The following is a 19,699-nucleotide window of genomic DNA, read 5'->3' as shown; positions in this document are numbered from 1 at the left end:
TTAGACTTTTATTGGTAGCCCCACTATATTTTGGGTTAATGGGAAGTTTAAACCAACTTGCCTGTAGTTATGGTGTATACCAGGATTCATGGTGCCATTTTGAGTGAAAGCTATCTGAAGCCACAAATCTGTCTCAAGCCTGTCTCCTAGTGAGGTATGTGGAGGTTCACAAAGGTATTTATTGCAGCCATAAACTTCTAAAATTGTTTTAAATGTACTAAAACAATTTAACTTCTAAAATTGTTTGAATCAAATCAGGAATTCTAATAATTACAAATTAATTCATCTGAACAGCAGTGCATCCTCACAAAGATCCCACAGGAAGTTTGCTCAAACAGAGTGGGTAAATACCCATAAAGTGAGGGTTCACACCATGCCAGATTTTTGAGAGACACAGCATCAATGCAGAAATGATGAGGTGTCAAGACTGAGGGCGCATCACAGTACAGACTCTGCAAAATACTGGATCCTTCTAAAAAGCCCACATGCCCATTGAACTTCTTTAACAGAATGGCTCTTGACACTGGGTCCATCAAGCCAAAAGAAAAAGAGAGAAAGAAAGATCACTATGAGGGCTGGGAGATGGCTCAGTAGAAAACCCAGGACCGATGTAAAAGCCAGGTGTGGTAATGCACATCTGTAACCCCAGCACTCCTTTAGTGAAACAGGAAGCAGAGTCAGGAATCTGCCAGATGCTCTCTTATCAGCAAAAACAAGAGAGACTCTGCCTTAAAGCAAGGTGGAAGGAACGGATCAATTCTGGAAAAGCTGCCCTCTAACCTCCATAGGCATGCAATGGCGTGCATACACCTGCATTCCCACATATGAAATACATGTCAGGTGGACCATTGTGAGTATGGTTCTCCATGCCTGGAATCCCAGCATACAGGAGGTTGAGACAGGATTGCTGAAACCAGAATTCAAGGACAACCGTGGCTGCACAGTGAGGTCCAGGACAGCCAAGGCTACAGTGTGAGGCCTTTTCTGAAAACAAGAGAAGAATACTTGTTCTGGGCTGAGGAATGTAGAGTGCTTTACTTACATGCATGAGGTCCTGGGTTCCATTAAGCCTGTAATGCCTGTAATCCCAAGACTGGACATGTAGAGGTGGAGGTGGGAAGATCAGAAATTCAAGGTTATCTTAGGCTATAAAGGGAGATTCAGGCCAGCCTGGGATTCATGGCTGTCTCAAAATTAAAAAATAAAAAATAAAAAATAAATCTTTTCACAAATAAACAGATTTTGTATTTCTCAAATACATCAGAATTTTTGTTTGTATTTATATGAAATAGATACTTTTGGTTGAAATAAGTCACAAGGGGTAATGATGAAGGAGACCCAGCTTTTCCTTTGGTTTGCTGACAGGTGGTAGTCAATGCATCATCAAGATTAACACTCAGCTATGACTTGAAAACTTATCTCACCAACATCCCCAATGCAACTGTGTTCAAACTCTTCATCAGCACGGGCAAAAATGTCAACCTCAAAGGTGAGGAATTTCTCCACAGGCCTCATGATTATGGCCATCTTTCTTATCTGCCCTCAACCATTTCACTCCTTTGGATTAATGTTTTCTTTTATTGGCTGTGCTTAGTAGCACATGCCTGTAATACTAGCATCTGGAAAGCTAAGACATGAGCTGGAGAGATAACTTAGAGGTTAAGAGCACTGGCTGCTTATCCGGAGGACACAGGTTCAAGTCCCAGCACCCACATGACAGCTCACAACTGACTGTAACCGCGTGCCTGGCAAAAATCGTTTTTTTTTAGAAAAGAAAAGCCAAGAGACAAGCATTGCAGCATGTTCAGTGTCATCCTCAGCTGTATAGTGAGTGTGGTGTCACCCTGGGCTGTATATAAGATCCTACCTGAAAAACCCAAGACAAAAACATTTCCTTTTACGTCAAAATTGACTCCAATTTTTACAAAGATTTTTATTTTCTAAATTTATTTATTTTTATATTATGTACATTGGTGTTTTCCCTGCATATATGTCTTTATTAAGGTAAAAAAATCCCCCAGAACTGGAGTTGCAGACAGTTGTGAGCTGCCATGTGGGTGCTGGAATTGAACCCAGGTCCTCTGGAAGAGCAGCCAGAGGTTAAGTGCTCTTAACCTCTGAGTGTATGGGCATGTGCATATGAGTGCCGGTGCCCTTGGTGGCCAGACGCTTGACACTGGTGCTGAAAACTCAACTTGCGTGCAGTGAGTATTCTTAACTGCTGAGCCATCTCTTTGGCCCTGACTTCATCTTGGCACATAAACTGAAATCTATGAGATTTCAAAAATTACGACTGGATTAAAGTTTGGGTTTTATTCTGTGTGTGTGTGTGTGTGTGTGTGTGTGTGTGTGTGTGTGTGTGTGTGTGGTGCTGGAGAGCAATGCCAGGGTCCTGTGTATATGAGGTAAGTAAGAATCCTATTGTGCTGCTGAGGCAAACCTCTACCCTGGATTAATCCCTGGATTAATGGGATTTGGTTTTTTATTTTTGTTTCTGAGACAAAGTCTCACTATATAACCCAGGCTGGCCCAGTACTCACCGTGTATACCAGTCTGGCCTTGAACTTTGGCCTCTGCCTCCACAGTGTTGGAATTAAAGACATGTTGGGTTTGTTTTTAAAGATTTTTTTATTTACATGTATCTGTGCCTGCCATGTGTGCAGGTTCCCTCAAAGGCCGTTCAAGGATGTCAAATACCCTAGAGCCTGAGTTCCAGATGGTCGTAAGCTGCCCAATGTGGGTGCTAGACCTGAACTCAGGTCCTCTGCAAGAACAACAAAGTACTCTTAACCACCGAGCCATCTCTCCAGTCCCCATAATTTTCCCTTTTACAAACCCCTGATGATTATGTAATGACATTTAACCCCTCTTTGCTTCTCAGGGTCCTGTACTCCGAGTCAGGCTTCAGCTGTCGTGAATGTTCTTCTTCCAGAGACCCTCATGCTATGCCACGTGCAGTTCAGTAATACTTTACTGGACATACCAGCAAGTAAAGTCTTTCATATCCACTCAGAGTTCAGCATGGAGAAAGGTAGGGTCCAGCAGCTCAGTAGCTTTCTTTTGTCCTGTTTCTACAGTTCACTCTCGTGTTGAACTGCATTTGTGTTTTCTCTACCTCTGGATTCTCTCTCAACCACTCGATGAAGGGCTGTGTTTTGTTTTGAGGTATCATGCATGCTTGGCCGACCTCAAACAAGCGACCTTGAATTGATATCTCCACCTATAGAGAGCTAGGGTTGCAAGCCGTGCCACCATGCATTGCTGGGGATCGGCCCTAGAGCTTTGTGCATGCTGGGCAAACTCCAACTGAACTGTATCCCCTATTTAACAAACTTTTTAAAGATTTATTTATTACATAAACCGTGTCCTGCCTGCATGTTCACCTGCATGCCAGAAGAGGGCACCAGATCACCTTATAGATGGTTATAAGCCACCATGTGGTTGCTGGGAATTGAACTCAGGACCTTTGGAAGAACAGCCAGTGCTCTGAGCCACCACCTCTCCAGCCCTTCAACATATGCCACCTATAAAATGTTTTCTATCTCTAATTTACTTTTTTTTTTTTTTTTTTTTTGGTTCTTGTTCTCTGAAAGGTTAGATTGTGTCTCATTCATTGTTTGTTTGTTTTGCTTTGATACAGGGTCTCACTATGTAGCCCTGGATGGCCTGGAACTTATCATGTCTGAGACCAGGCTGGCTTCAGACTCAGAGAGATCCACCTGATTCTGCTTCCTGAGAGCTGGGTTTAAAGGCATGCGCCATCATGCTTAGGTGTACTGTTCAACATGTAGCACAGTGTTTGAATATTCCAGAGGAATATCATTAACAAGAAAGAGAGTAAGCCAGGGCAGTGATGCACACCTGTGATCCCAGCACTTGGGGCGACAGGGGCAGGTCCATCTCTGTGAGTTTGAGGCCAGCCAGGGATACACACAGAAACCCTGTCTAGGGGGTGGGAGGACAGAAAAAAAGAAAAAAGAAACAGGCTAACATTCAGATGGCTTGATATAAATGAACTAACCTACACTGAGAAGATTTAGCTAGGCTTTGTGGCATAAACCTATAATCCCGCTAACTGGAAGGTTGTGGCAGAAGGATCACAAATCTACAGTCTGCCTGGTCTACGGAGTGAGATCAAGTTTATCTGGGCAATCTAGTGATGTTGTGTTCAAAATAAAAAATAAAAAAGCTGGGGTTGCTCAGTGACAGAGTGATCTGGCAACGTGGTAGGCCCAGTATAATGTCAAAAACAAGATTGTGTATGTGAGAGAGGGAGGAGGGGGTGGAGGAAGGAAGGGAGAAGGGGAGAGAGAGAAAGAGAGGGAGGCAAAGGAGGGGAGTCATGAGCAGGATGATGCTATGCAATTTGAGCTCTTGAATTGAGGCCTCTCGGCGTGAATGGTATGGGTAATGAACAAGCACTAAAAGGTTCATTCAGAAAACTGCTGGACACTGAACAGAGCTTTAGAAAATACCGGAACAAGATGCAGATGGAATGGCACTTTCCCTCTAAGGCGGGGCACTAGGCCAGCAGCCTAGGGAAAGAGGCCATGTTATAGAGGCAGGGCAGAACCACACTCAAAAGGGTTTTGCCTTCATTCTGCCTCCTCAGACTTCATACCTGCTTGTGTCATACTGTTAATATTCACTGAGTGGTGACTTTCTGGGAACAGCACTGTTGAGTCTAACTCTGGTTTTTTCCCCAGGACAGCCCCCCCCCTTTTTTTTCTGGTATTTTTCTCATAATAGTCAATAGTACTGAATGCTCAAAACTGAGTTCACATCTTTTCTCCCTTTCTTCTCTCTCTCTCTTTTTCCTGTTTTTTTGAGTCAGGGTTTCTCTGTGTAGCCCTGGCTGTCCTCGACTCACAGAGTCCTGCCTCTACCTCCAACTTACCTAGGTTATCTCAATAGAGTCTGTGGGCCTTCCTGCTCAGTCTTCCTCTTTTTTTTTTTTTCTTCTCTAGGGGTCTACGTTTGCCTAATTGAGGTCCGACAGAAGTCAGAGGAGTTGCGCCAAGCCCTCAGTGTGGCAGACACCTCAGTCTACGGGTGGGCAACTCTGGCCAGTGAGCGTGGCAAGAATGGGATGCAAAGAATCCTCATTCCTTTCATCCCCGGCTTCTACGTGAATCAGTCAGAGTTGCTTCTTAGCCACAAAGACACGGGGGAGCTAAGAGTCCTGGGAGTGGAAAGAGTACTTGAGAGCCTAAAGGTATGTGTGAAAGTCTGAGGCACAGCAGCCCTGGGGCAGGGGTTTGTTACATTTTTCCAACAGACTCTCATTACCTTGGGCTGGTAGTGAAATTCATAGTCAAGCTAAACCTCAAAATTGTGATCCTCCTGCCTGTCTTCCAAGTGCCGCAGTTAAGATGTGTGTCGACAGCTGGGCGCAGTGGCACACGCCTGTGATCCTAGCGCTTGGGGAGGCAGAAGCAGGTGGACCTCTCTGCGTCCAGGACAGTGAAGGCTACACAAAGAAAGGTGTGTGCTGATACACTGGGTTTAATCAGTGATGGGAACTGAACCCAGGGCCTTGAGTGTGCAGCAAGGCAAGTACTCCACCAACTGAAAAACCCACCCCTGCTTCTCAGTTTGTCCTGCTTTATGTTTAAGACACAGTGCGACCCAGGCTGCTCTCAAACTGTGTACCACCCTGAATTCCAGGTATTTTTATTGCGACAGGGTTGCTCTGTGTAGCCTCTGCTGTCCTGAAACTCTCCCTGTAGACCAGGCTGGCCTTGAACTCACAAAGATCTACCTGCCTCTGCCTCCCACATGCTGGGATTAAAGGCATGAGCCACCACCACCTGGCTTACTTCCAGACCTCTTATCTCGATTTTCCAAGGGCTGGGATTACTGGATAAGTACCACCATGTGTGACCACGAGACAAGATATTTGAAAAGATTTTTCACTCTCATTGCAAGGGTGGACATGTTACTGGGTAACCTAATTAAAGCTATCAGTGGGTCTGGAGCAGTTAGGAGCACAGGCTATTTTCAGATGACCCGAGTTTGGCTTCCAGACCTCCCTCAGAGGACTCACAATCTCCAGCTCCAGGAAATCTGAAGCCTTCTGGCCTCTGTGGACACCTGCACGCATATGCACACATACAGACACATACAAATAAACTTTTAAAATTACCACTGGAAAATCTTTGCAATACTTTTAGGCCTAAGTTTTTATTTTTAATCGTATTTATGATTATGTCTCTATATATGCAAATGCTCTTAACCTTTAAGCCATTTCTCCAACCAACTGCTGGAAATCCTGACTAAATGATGAACTCTTCTCTTCACAAGGTTAGGTACAAGTCAGTCTAGACAGTTAACATTAATGCTACTTTTGTCATTTAACGATCTTGCAATATGCATTGGTGTTTTGTCTGTATGTCCGTGTGAGGGGGTCAGAACCCCTGAAACTGGAGTGACAGATAGCTGTGAACTGCCATTTGGGAACTGGGGATTGAACTCAGCTCCTCTGGAAGAGCAGCCAGTGCTCTTAACAGCTGAGCCATCTCTCTGGCCTCATAAATGCTTCTTTTAAAAACAAACGTTAGACTTCCAGTCTAAAGGTAGGTATGGTGCCATGAGCCATAAATCCCAACACCCAGGAGGCAAAAGGAGGACTTCTGGGAGTTGCAGACCAACCTGGGCTATATGAGACCAACTCCAAAGAATACCCTCACATTAAACCTTTTTGCAGTCCGGAGCTGGGGATGCAGTGCCAACCCCAGCACTCAGAAGTCGAGGCAGAAGAATCAGAAGTCCAGAGTCCAGACTCAGTGACCCGTAGCTTCAAATTAAGTTCAAAGCCAGCCTGGGCCACATAACACTTGAAAATGTTCTGGCCCTTTAGTTCACATTATTTTATTCTTTTGTATGCACACAAGTCTGGAGGCCAGAGACCTTCCTCAATTGCTCACTCCCCCCGCCCCCGTTTTTGAGACAGTATCTAGGTAGCCTTGGCTCTTCCTGCCTCATGCTCCCCCAAGTGCTGGGATTAAAGGTGTGTTCCCATCTCCAGATACCTTTTAATCACTATCTAGCCCTGCACGGCCTGGAATTCACACATGTACCCCCTCTACCCCAGAGTATGGGGATCCAGTGTGTGCCACGATGCTCACATTCACATACGAGGTCGGAGAACAATTTGTACGAGTCATTTTTCTGTCATATGAGTCCTTGAACTCAGGTCCTTTGGTTTGGCAACAAACACCTTTACCTACACCATCTCATAGATCCACCATATACTCTTTGAAGCTGGGACCCCTCCTAAAACTAGAACTGACATTTTCTTGAACAAGCCCCCAAGTTCTGTCTCTGCATCCCTCAGCGCTGGGGTTACATACATGGCATCCAAACTCCAGTCCTCATGACTGTAACCAGTGGAGCATTCTCGCTAGCCCCCTTTACCTTTTAGTTTGAAACAGGACCTACATAGTCCTAGAGCTTGCTATGCAGACCAAGCTGCCCTCAGACTCACAGACATCCTATCTGTCACCTGAGTGATGGGATTAAAGGCGTGCACCAAGACACCTTGCTTTATGGAATGGCCCCACTGAACCTGCCTGAGGGATGCTCTTGTCTGGACCTCTCAAGAGCAATAAAAACACTGGCAAAGGCAGCCTTTATTTCAAAGCAGGGCTTCTCTACAGAGCCCTGGTTGTCTGAAACTCAGTGTAGAGCAGGCTGGCTTCAGACTCCAGGTCCGACTGCCTCTGCCGGGATTAAAGCTACCACACACCACAGGCTCGGTGCGATGGTGCTCATGCCTGTAATCCCAGCACTCGGGAGGCAGAGGAAAGCCAATCTCTGGTGGTCTAGAAATTGAGTTCAGCACAGCCAACCAAGGCTACACAGAGAAACCCTGTCTCAAAAAACCAAATTAAAAAAAAAAAAAAAAGAAAGCCATGCACCACAAGCATCTCATATTAATGATAGGGATTAAAGACATGTCCTTATGCTTGAAGAGCAATGACTCCTGTCCCTTTTTTAATACATCCGAAGTAATGAAATAGATGACTTATAGGCTAGCTAGCTCAATCTTGAAAATTCTGAATTGAGACACTACTATCTTCTTTCAAACTCAGTATTCTCTTTTCTCCAAGGTCTTCTCCAGCTCCCCATTTCTAGCAGTCTCTGGCCATAAGCACTCTACCCTCATGACAGGCCTGACTATCTACCTAGTGAGAATAGTCAACTTCACTGCCTTCCAGCAGATGTCATCACCTGTTTTCATTAATGTTTCCTGTGCACTCACCAATCAACATGAGGCTGTGTTAGTCAGAGCAAGGGATGTATCTGGTACAGGTGAGCATTGGGTACTGTTTTTAATTTACACGGGGAAGGAATGTATTTTCTTAGAGGTTTGAGTCTAAGCGTTGTAGTCTGGAAGTTGCTATGCATACCAAGCTGGCCCTATAACCCCAGCATTTTGGGGGGGAGGGGCAGAAGAGCGATATACACAATGCAACCTTGCCAGGTAGAAACAGCTACATCCAACCCCATCTTCAGCTCGTTCATTAAAGCATGTGAACACACCTGATAGAGAACAAGCATTAAAACCTATAGAAATCAAGTATTAGGTCACAATATCTAGTCAGAACACATAGGCACAGGTGATATTCTGCTGACTTTATTTAGACCTTCATCTGGAAAGTATTTCAACAGGAGTGTATGATCAAAGTAGTGTCTTTTGTCATTTGTGTGTGGCTATATAGAGTATATGAGCGTGTACTGAACCAGTCCATCTTCAGTGCCATTCCCCAACTGTCAACTGCTCTCACTAGCCTCAAGCAGAGCACTCTAGGGTGGTTCCTAGCTGGCCAGGCAGCTTGCCTCTGCCTCCCCAGCAAAAGGATCACAAGCACACATGCAGCTGGTATGTAGCAGGATCCAAGAGGGCTGTGTGTACAAAACTCATGTCTGGCAGTGCTGGTGCACTTTTAATCCCAGCACTAGAAGCAGATAGGCGTGCATCTCTGCATTAGAGGCCAACGTGGTCCAGAGTCCAGGGCAGCCAGAGCTTCAAGAAACCCTCTCAGAAAACCAACACTCAGGTCTTCATGCTTCAAACATTTTCCCTCAGCTATCTCAACTCATAGTACCTTCACCAATGAGTAAGATCAAGAACCAAATATGCTTAAAATCAAGGGGTCCAAGCATGGTGGTGCATTTCTCTAATCCCTGTAGTCAGGACAGCCAGGGTTTCTGTGTAGCCTTGGTTGTCCTAGACTGCTTTATAGACCAGACTGGCCTCAAGCTCAGATATCCGCCTGCCTCTGCCTTCCGGTGCTAGAATTAATCATGCACCACCACACCCAGCTGAAAAACCCTGTCTTAAAACTGGACATAGTGGTCTGCCTAGAATCCCAGCACTGAAGGTAGAGGCAAAAGGATCAAAAGGTTGTTCTTGGCTATATGACAATCTAGGATATGTAAATATGTATGGGAGGAAGGAGGGGAGAAGGCCATGAGCCTACACTTTTATTATAAATGGTTAGGACATAAACCAGAATGTTGTCTAGATATGGTATGCTGAGGACAGTTAAGAGAAACTTAATCAGCAGGCTGGCAAGATGGTAAAAGGCTCTTGCCCTATAAGGCTATGACCCCGACCTGACTCCATGTATGTGCCATGGTACCCCCAAAGACACATACACTCATTCAAACAGGATTACATCTTAAAGCCTCAGAACAATTTTCTAACAGCTGGGTTATCATACTTGCAAGGCAGCAGGGGATGTGAGAGTGTCAAACAGACTGTCCTCTAACTTGAGATTCCCCCTAGTGAGGGGTCACTACTGGTACCACAGGGCATGTAGACCAGCCTAGGCTTGAACTTCAAGAGATCCATCTGCCTTCGTGCTAGGACTAAAGACCAGGCACAAAGTACCATTGCAGCCTTCTTCGGTGGTTTTCAAAACACTATCCTGGATGTTAACATAATTACCCTGTTATGGCAATGCAGATTACTGCGAAGATTCAGGTGTCTTCAAGAATTTTGTTGGTTCTCACCAGACCCTTCTGTTTACCCTCTTTGCTGTGCTGGCATCAACTGCTTTCATCTTCCTAGGTAAGGAGTCTGCAAGCCAAGGATGCTAGCCTGGTCCACAGATGGTTATAGTAAACAGCCAGGGCAACATACAGAAAAACGGGGGGGGGGGGGGGGGCACGCGGGACGACGACACAACCAACCAACCCTAAGATACCACTATTGCCGAAATGTGAACTTTTTAGCCAAAAGCTGAAAAAAAATCATGAGTATCTGCCTATCAGTCACCTCCAATAAAAGCTGGTTCCAGGACCCATCAGAAGTACCAAAAAATAATATATCAAGCACTCGAGCATTTCCACTTCCATCTACACATCTTAAATAATCTCTAGGTTACTTGTAACACCTACTAGCATACATATGCTGTGAATATGCTGTAGTTCTAGCATACTGGTTAGGAAATTACTAGTATTAACATAGAAGATAATGTCTTTTGAAGGCAGACTTACTGGAAGCATTATTTTATACTAACACTTAAATCTCATTTTATTTAATTTTTTTCTTACAATCACTTGCTTGGGTCAGGGAGGAAGCACAAACATGCCCTGACACAAGTGTGGAAGAGACAACACGGGGTAGTCTGTCCTCTCCTTCCACCATGCAGGTTCTGGGGCTTAAGACAGGCTTGTTGTCAGGGGTCTCTGCTGGCTGAATCATCTCGCCGGCCCTTAAATCTCATTTTTGAATGGACTTTAGTCTTCAAGGCCTTCCTGCAATCAAAATACAAACCTTTTTGTGGCATCCCTTTTTTTTCCAGCGTACAATGCCTTCCTCAACAAGATACAGACTATCCCAGTTGTTTACGTACCGACTCTAGGGACGGCTCAGCCAGGTAAAAATCCTCTGGCCTCACTCAAACTTCAGATGCGTGTGTTTCTATCTGCCTTTATATCTTCCCTTTTCTTGTAGGTTCTTACACAACAGGCTCCCCCCCTCACTTCCTGAGCCCACAGCCACCGCCAGTGCACAGCCGGCTGCAGCACTGGCTATGGAGTATAAAGCACTAACGCAAATACGGCCATACCCTGTAACTGCAGGGGACTGCAGACACCCATCCTGCAGAAGCCTAGTAGCAAACTCTACACTAACCTCCAGAACAAGGGTTCTATGAACTGTAAATAAAGGATCTTAAGTGGTTTAATTAAAACACAAACAAACAAAAAAAAAAATCACATGTGTTGTAAAGACTACTTTTCTGGGGCTAGACTGCCCCAACCCTGGGTTTCTAGTCCTAGCACAGCGTAAACTGGAATAGTGAGCTACAGGGCCATCAGTTGGGAGGGATCCTCTGCCACGTAACTTGAAGCAAACGGCACTGTTCTCAACAACACAGAAAAACAGCAATCCTGGGAGCTGGAGAGATGGATCAGTGGTTAAGAGCACTGTCTGTTCTTCCAGAGGACCCAGGTTTAATTCCCAACACCCACATGGCAGCTCCCAACTGTAACTCCAGTTCCAGGTGGTCTGATGCTCTCACACCAATGGACACAAAATACAATTATTTAAAAAAACAAAACAAAAACTGGCTGTCCTGAACCCGCATGCCTCTGCTTCTCAAGTGCTGGGATTAAAGCTCTTTATCACCACCTCCTGAACGAAGTTACTGTCACATACCTCTGCAGGACACAGTTATGTCCTATCAAGAATAAGTACTTTCCTCAAGAGTTCCCACCAAGAGGACATTAGAAGAGCAATAGAGCCGAACTAATTCTCAGTATCACAAATTTAAAGTATAGCCGAAGATATGCCCAATGAACCTAGATAAGCCCCTAAGGGACTCTTGGATATTTGGCCACTTACTTGACCCAAAAGGACCACTCTTCTGTTACTTGAGACACAACTTCCTACTAGTGAAACAAGACAAACACTATATATCCAAAATGTGTTTATTGGGATGGCTCCCACTCATCCTCAATCGGGCGCATTCAGTGCTGCTTCCTCCTGAAGGAGCATCCTGGAAGAAAAAGGTCCAAATGTCATCACCCTGCCACTGGCCCTGCTTTATCTGCACAATACTCAATCTGTTCTCAATTCTATTAGCTACTTCCTAATTATACATGTACCTTTCACCACTTCCTAAATATCTGGCGCTAACCAGAAACCCATTTAAAACAAAGGCGGCCCACCCCAGCTTTAATAGTGCTTTGAGAGCACTACAACTATTAGTAATACCTCTTTAACAGGAATGCTGCTCCTTTTACTAGCCTGAAGGCTTGCTTCTACATTATCTCTTTTACCAAAGGATCTAAAGGCAAAAGCTCCAAAATTAAGAACACTTACCTTCTGTCAGCCTTGCTTTTCCGCCAGTAGGCTGACAGAGAACAGTGGAGCAGCCAACACACAATACTACCGTTTGTGCATGGCTAAAGACCGTGGTGATTTTATAGCATCCTGGAAGAAAAATTAAACAAAAAAATATTAACTTCTTTCCATTTTCTACAAGTTACCATCCCTTTAATGTTCCCTAACCAAAACAGTACTGTTTCGGTACCACTAATTCAAGCATTTATTTCAAGATGTGTTATGTTCACACATCTCATTTAATTCTAATAAAAAAAAAAAAATCAAGTTACAACTCAGCACTAATTTTTTCCGACTGCTTAAAATCAGTGCTTAACCCCGCTCCAGCATACCACTTCCTCACCTGGGCATTTCACATCCATAAAGTAGGAATTGGGGCTCTGCACCAGGCGCTTTTTCTTGTGTTTCCTCTTCTCCTCTTCTGGAGAGGGATGGAGGAGATCCTTTGCGAGCTAAAAGGTGCAGAAATGGAGATTTAGAGAATAACGGTGAAGAGAGATGATGGAAACCATCCCCACTGCCACACACCGACAACTCGCCCCTCGCCGCCCCTGTCTGCGTAGCTGGGCCGCCATCTTATCTCCGTTCCCGTCCAAGCGGGTGGCCGGTGGGCCGCCGCGCTTCCGGAGTGACTGTCCTAAGACACGCGAGGCGTAAATGCGGACCCTCTACGGTCCGTGACTAGCGCGAGTGCAAAGTGCGGACAAGAGCGAGGGCTCTCCCGAAACCTGGACCAAGCAACTCACAGGCATGTTCTCGTAGGGAGGTCGTCACCGCCGGAAAGGAGCGAAAGCGGAAATCCTGTTCCTTATATCGGGTATGAAACCGGAAGTGACGCGCACGCGTTGTTCCGCCATCTTGGGAAGGTCCTGCATTCTCTTCGAATGCCGTGGAATGAGCTGCGGACTGCCATTTTCAGAAGGTCTGGAAGGCCCCTCGCGCCAGGCATGCGTAGCTGTGGTGAGAGAGCAGTGTCTCTTTTGAGTTCAGGGTTTAGTTGCTGTCAAGAAAAAAAAAATGGGTACTTTTTAAATTGCCGACCACGCTTCGACAGCTAATGGGAACAGTGGAGGTGAACACCAGCGAGGAGCTTTATCAAGGACGTGTTCATTTTTCAGTTACCGATATTCTTCAGCATTTTTCAGTTGGTTTAATTTACCCTGTTAAACAGTTCTCGACGTTTATAAATGAAATATTTGCGTGGAGCTTGGGGTGTGCTACGTTGGTAGAGTGCATGCATAGACGCACGAAGCGCTGGATTTAAACCCCAGCTTTGTGAGTCCACCAGGGCAGCGGAGTGGTGGTACCTGCCAGAGGCTCAAGGCTGTAATCCCCAGCACTTTGAAGTCTGTTAAGCGGGAGGATTAGAAGTTCAAAAACGTCCTGGGCTCCATAGCAAATTTGAGGTCAGTGAGACCCTGTCACAAAACAAAACAAAAAGTCCTGTTCATATTTGCTCCACCGCAACTGACCGTACTGTTTATCATTGTTTTAATGTTGCTGCTGTTTTCCAGTGCTATGAATAGAGCTCGATTTTGTATTCTTTCCGTACTTTCCCTTTGAAGAATAAAATCAAATATCCACACAGTGCTTAACATATGCATTGTTTTTTAGCGTGCTAATTAATTAAGTTCGGACATGGTTGGTCATGCCTTTATCACTGCACTCTGGCAAACAGAGGCTGGAGGGGACTGTGAGTTCTAGCCAGCCTGATCTAAGATCAGGAGAACCAGAGCTAAGAAGAGAGATCACTTCTCTAAAAACCAAATTAAAACAAAATAAAAAGTATGCTAATTAACTATGAAGCTGCTGTTAACTATTACCACATTGTTCAGATTCCTGTGTTGCTGCTCAGGGAAGTTAAATTGCCCAAGCTAGACATGGTGGCACCTTTATTTTCAGAACTGGGGAGGCAGAAGCAGGTGGATCTGTGAATTCCAGTGTCTCAAAACAAATTGTCCAAACGTAAGTGAAGGCGTGCCTGTCTTCATGTGTGTATGTACAGGTTGAGCAGAATCATTTTGGCATGTTTGCAATATACATAGTGAAGATATCTTGGGAAATAGGTTCTAGGTTTAAAAATGAAATTTGTTCCTCTCCATAGACTGAAAATAATTTCTTAAAAATACTTGTAGTATATCTGCAATTTATGACCTGTCCTGCAAGCAAAAGTAAGAATGGGGGGGGGGGGGTCAAGACTAGTTTTATCTGTGTATCCCTGACTGTCCTGGAATCTGCTCTGTAGACCAGGCTGGCTGTTTTAAAGACAGTGCCTTGGCCCGGGACAGTGGTGGTACACACATTTAATCCCAGCATTCACGAGGTAGCAGCAGGCAGATGTCTGTGAGTTTGAAGCTAGCTTGGTCTACAGAGAGTGCCAGGTCAGCCAGATCTAAAAAAAGATAAGTGTCTCATGTACCAGGCTGACCTTGAACTCTTGATCTTTCTGCGTCCACCTTGACAATGTTGAGGTTACAGGTGTGCTCTGACACCTAGTGTGTGTGCTGGGAAGGGCGCAGTGTTAGGGATCTAAGCCAGGGCTTTGTCCTTTGTGGGCCACATTCTACACCGGTGGCTCACCTCTTGCCTTAATACACTTCCTCATGTTGTTCGACCACCAGCCATAACATTATTTTCATTGCTACTTCAGAACTAATTTTGCTACTGTTGTGAATTGTAATGAAAGTATCTGTGTTCTCCAATGGTCTTAGATGACCCCTGTGAAAGGTCACAGGTTGGAACTCTGCTCTACAGGGAGCTTCACCCTGTCTTGTTTTTATTCACACTATCTTCAGCCAAGAATTCTTCTCTGCTAGTTGTTTGCACATTGGCCCTTTGTCTTTCAGATTTCAGCCTAAATGTCATTCCCTCCAAAATTACTCTGTTCCAGGAATAACATGCTAAAAACAGTTCTCACTGACTCCCAAGGCTAGATTTTTATCAATTTCATATTCATTGATACTACTTTGGTATCCGCCATGGTGAAAGTGTGACATCACTGAGATTAACAAAAGCTGCAAGCACATAGCTTTCCTTTGTGAACCTTTGTCAGCACACTTCTCATGGGAATTCAGGAACTTGCTTTATCCTTTTCCTTCAGGATAACAAAGCCTACAGGTCCCATTTGATCATCTTGTGCCTCGATATGGCACGAAGACATTGCAAAGATTCTTATCTTTATCACTTTTAAGAAATTGTCTGTATGTACCCATGTGGGGCACATGAGTACTGATGTTGGAAGAGGCCAGAAGCCTCTCTCTCATTCCATGCAGCTGAGTTACAGGTGGTGGTAAGTTCCCAGCATGGATACTGGGGACTTTCATGTCCTCTGCAGAAGCGGTATCAGCCCTGCTGAGCCATCTCTCTAGCCCCAGCTCATTGTCCTGGAGGAGGGCGCTTTGGTGATTATCTTTCCCTCCTCATTCTCTGAGAATCAGTGATGCAAATAGTAGAAATCTTGGGAGGCCAGGAATGTAGCATTGGTGGTAGAGGGCTTTCCTATCATTCATGAAGTCAGGGGTTAAGTGTCCCAGTACTGAACAAAAATAAGAAAATAAAAAATAAATAAAACTAAGTCCAGAAAGAGTCTGGCATAACAGAGGGGTAAAAGTCATCCTTGCGGAAGCCCTGAAAGCTAAGAAGATGTGATAAGTAAGATGAAGTTGCAGTGAGTTACACTGGCTAAAGTATCAGAGAAGCGAGCAAAGAGAACACATTGCTGGAATTAAACAGCCAGACACAAGAAAAAATAGGATGAGAACAAGAGAATTCATGAACTTTTATCAGAACCATCATGAAACTGAAGTGATTTACCTATTTACGAATTAATTTTGAACTTTCATTACATTTTAATTAATTTATTTGTACACACACGTGCACTCTTGCTACAGTGCCTGTTAGTATTTTGGAACACAACCTGCTTCTGGGTTACCTAGCCACCCATGATGCTGTCATCAGGTGTCGACAGCCAGCCAGGCGAACACACCTGGAAGGCGTGGTTACTGTGCCCCCTTAAAAGGGACCTTCCTATACGTGGTCTCTCTCTCTCTTCTCTTTTTCTGGGGTGCCCTATCCCTCCTTTCCCCCTCTCTTCCCCCACCATGTCCCGCTACCCACATCCTCCATATCCCTCCTAATAAACCTCTCGCAGAGAATATCGGTTGTCCCCCTGCTTTGTCTATTTTTAATTTATAACAGTGCCTGTGTGGCGATATGAGGATAACTTTCAGGAGTGAGCTCACTCCTTCCAACATGTGGGTCCTGAGTCATTGGGCCTGGTGGCAAAGGCCCTCGTCCACTCTCTGAGCTGTGTTACCAGCTTCTCCCTGCACTCCCATTTTGTTTTTTGTTTGCTTGTTTTTTTGAGTTTTGTTTTGTTTTGTCTGAGACAGGGTCTCTCTACAGAGCCCTGGCTATCCTGGAACCCAGTATGTAGAACAGGTTGGCTTCGAACTCACAGGAGGCCTCTGCTTCCTGAGAGTGAGAGCCAACACGCTGAGCAGCAGCCTTCTCTTAAATAACTATTTTCACACATGCACCACCTTCTCTCCAAACTGCTGCCCTCACCACTAGCTCCTCTTCTTAGTGTCATGTCTTTTGAGTTTTGGTTGTTGGTTGTTGTGTTTGTTTTGCTTTTGGGGGTTGTTTTTTGGTTTTAGTTGGTTGGTTAGTTGGTTTTTTTTCAAAACAGGGTTTCTTGGTGTATCCTTGGCTGTCCTGGAACTAGCTGAAGACCTAGCTGACCTCGAACTCACAGAGACCCACCTGGCCCTGCCTGCAATTAAAGGCATGTGCCAACACTGCCAGGTTTGTTTGTTTTTTTTTTTTTTGTTTTTTTTTTTTTTGTGGCCTGCCAAAAAACCAGGACTGTTTAACCAGGACTGCCAGGAGAGGCATGGTTGTAGAGCTGTCCACTGGACTCAGGTCCCTCACCAGCAGCTGTGCCACTAAAAACAACAACATCCTCTCTGCCAGGGAGCCAACAACTGCCAACTGCCAACATCTGTCTTGTCAGGGGCTGGCTCTCCTCAATGGGCCTTAACTGTCCCCCATCTATGACTGAATGTTGACAGGTCCACTGCTGTTATTTATTCCTATTTACTTATTTGAGACAGGGTAACACTGTATTCCTGGTTGGCCTGGAACTTATTATAGGTCAGGCTGACCTTGAAGTCAAAGAGATCCTTCTGCCTCTGCCTCTAGAATGCTGAGTATCAGGCCCAAAGGAAACTCCGTTCCCCAGACTCCATAAGGCAGTCCAAATATCCAAAAATGAGCACAACCTGGACTATAGAAGGGTTTCTGGTGGTTAGTTAAAAGGCAGCATTCCTCAGGAACTAGTAAAACTGGTTCCCTCTACCAAAAGGAGCCATTTCCCTTACCTCTGGCACAAGGGACCTCATGACCTCCAGGCTCCTTTAGTATCACAAGCACCCATTACACATTTCAAAGTCCAACCTAGCATCCTAGCCTTTCTCACCTCCTCCTCCACCCTAAACTCCCTCCAGCTCTCAGGCTTCCTTCCCCCAACTATCCTCCTCCTCCTCCTCCTCCTCCTCCTCCTCCTCCTCCTCCTCCTCCTTCTTTTTTGGTTTTTTGAGACAGGGTTTCTCTGTACAGCCCTGGCTGTCCTGGCCTCATTTTGTAGACCAGTCTGGAACCCCTGCCTCCACGAGTGCTGGGGTAAAGGTGTGAGCCACCACACCTGGCTGTACTCATCCTTCTTATAACCAGGCTGTTCGCACTGTGTTCTCTCTATGCTCTGCTCCTGCTTTTCTCTAGATATTTTCTCTGTACTTTATCTAGAGTAGATACATCGTTCTTCCCTCTCTCACAGATAGCCCTGGCCATATTTCTCTCTTTGCTCTGGACTCTTCTAGGTGCCCCTGGCTGTTTTGTCTCATATCTACAATAAAAACTTTCCCCTTAACAATACCATGGAGCTGGCATGGTACCACACACCTGGATTTAAAGGTGTGTACTCTAACACTTGTCTACCCCACGCCAACATTGATTTTGAGAGGGTGCATTCTAGTTTGCTTTTGGTTGCTGTGACGAATATCCTGGCCAAAAACAACTTGGTGAGGAAATGGGTTCATTTGGTTTATAGGTTACAGTCCATTATTTTTTTTTAATTTTTATTTTATTTTTATTAATTACAGTTTATTCACTTTGTATCCCAGCTCTAACCCCCTCCCTCATCCTGTCCCAATCCCACCCTCCCTCCCTCTTCTTCTCCTATGCCCCTCACAGCCCATTGTTGTGGGAACTAAAGGCAGAAAGTTGAAGCAGAAACTAAGCTGCCTTTCTCCCAGGCTCACACTCAGCTCCCATCCTGTCTTATACAGCAGCCCTACCTGGCTAGGGATGGTACCTCACACACAGGGTTGCCCTCTGACCTCAATTAGCAAGCAGAAAAATACCTGGGGCTGGAGAGAGATGGCTCTGAGATTAACAGCCCTGGCTGCTCTTCCAGAGCACCTACACAGTAGCTAAGTACCATAGAGGCTCACATGGAGTTATCGACTCCAGTTTCAGGAAATTGCTACAACACCTTCTGGCCTCCTAAGGGCACCTGGCGTGCATATGATACACAGACAAGCATGCAAGTGTAAAGTAGCCACACACATAGAAATAAATCTACATAGAGGCTGGGTGTGGTGATGCACGCTTGTAATCCCAGTACTCTGAGAGGCAGAGGCAGGCAGATCCCTGTGAGTTTGAGGCCAGCCTGGTCTACAAAGCAAGACCAAGACAGCCAAGGCTACACAGGGAAACCCTGTCTCAAAAAACAACCAATAAGTCTACACAGAGATAGAGAGAGACCCTGTATAATTAAAAAAAAAAAAAAAGAAAAGAAAACTGGAAAATTCTCCCACAAATATACCCACAAGCCATTCTGAATGAGATGTCATCTTCCCAGGTAGGTCAAATTGTCAATCAGTACCAGCCATCACTAGGTCTCGTGTAACCCTGGCTGGTCTGAAATCTCTACCAGGAGTAGGCTGACCTTAGACGTGCGTCTGACTCCTGTGTACTGGGACTGCACGTCTATGCCTCCATACTTGGACTTCAGAGTGATTAAAAGGACAACAGCTACCCTCTTGGGTTTAGATGCTGTCTTTCGCAGATTCAGACACTGAACATCTAAACCCAAGAGGGCAGATGTTGTAGCATCCGCTTCATCTTGAGGATTTCAACCAGTCATAAAATAAATGCTCTAGTTTAAAAATATAAAATAAATCAGAATAGTCGGAGTGGGGTACTGAGGTAGGCACAGTGGTGCGTGTGCATGACTGACTGTAGTTGTAGCTCTAGAGGAGGCTGAGTCCAGGTGGTCAC

General features: G+C 45.2%; 2 protein-coding genes across 2 annotated transcripts in view; one reads left to right on the top strand and one right to left on the bottom strand.

The window, feature by feature from the left end:
* Positions 1 to 11,064, top strand: part of Nup210l (nucleoporin 210 like) — a 93,586-nt gene extending 82,522 nt beyond the window's left edge. The window contains exons 34-40 of the mRNA XM_055625113.1: positions 1,366 to 1,489; positions 2,882 to 3,031; positions 4,968 to 5,215; positions 8,112 to 8,313; positions 9,974 to 10,078; positions 10,815 to 10,889; positions 10,967 to 11,064. Coding sequence (XP_055481088.1) covers positions 1,366 to 1,489; positions 2,882 to 3,031; positions 4,968 to 5,215; positions 8,112 to 8,313; positions 9,974 to 10,078; positions 10,815 to 10,889; positions 10,967 to 11,064 — 1,002 coding nt within the window. The remainder of the gene's footprint in view (positions 1 to 1,365; positions 1,490 to 2,881; positions 3,032 to 4,967; positions 5,216 to 8,111; positions 8,314 to 9,973; positions 10,079 to 10,814; positions 10,890 to 10,966) is intronic.
* An 863-nt stretch (positions 11,065 to 11,927) lies between these two features.
* Rps27 (ribosomal protein S27) lies at positions 11,928 to 13,163 on the bottom strand. Its single transcript, XM_055625125.1, has 4 exons — positions 13,105 to 13,163; positions 12,702 to 12,810; positions 12,338 to 12,448; positions 11,928 to 12,011 (listed from the first exon to the last, which is right to left on the bottom strand). The coding sequence occupies exons 1-4, from the start codon at positions 13,108 to 13,110 to the stop codon at positions 11,983 to 11,985; spliced, it is 255 nt and encodes an 84-aa protein (XP_055481100.1). The 5' UTR covers positions 13,111 to 13,163; the 3' UTR covers positions 11,928 to 11,982.
* Positions 13,164 to 19,699: the final 6,536 nt, after the last annotated feature.

The sequence above is a fragment of the Psammomys obesus genome, unplaced genomic scaffold (genome assembly GCF_907164565.1).
Source record: "Psammomys obesus unplaced genomic scaffold, mPsaObe1.curated_primary_1811, whole genome shotgun sequence".
Classification (NCBI taxonomy): Eukaryota; Metazoa; Chordata; class Mammalia; order Rodentia; family Muridae; genus Psammomys; species Psammomys obesus.
Note: the sequence above shows the minus strand (reverse complement) of the source record. Positions and strands in the feature narration are given on the sequence as shown.

Excerpts from the sequence above, each read along its gene's own strand:
- Rps27 (XM_055625125.1), bottom strand. Across the intron at positions 12,449-12,701 it reads TATGGATGTGAAATGCCCAG|GATGCTATAAAATCACCACG; the intron begins GTGAGGAAGTGG and ends TTTTTCTTCCAG. Across the intron at positions 12,012-12,337 it reads AAAAGCAAGGCTGACAGAAG|GATGCTCCTTCAGGAGGAAG; the intron begins GTAAGTGTTCTT and ends TTTTTCTTCCAG.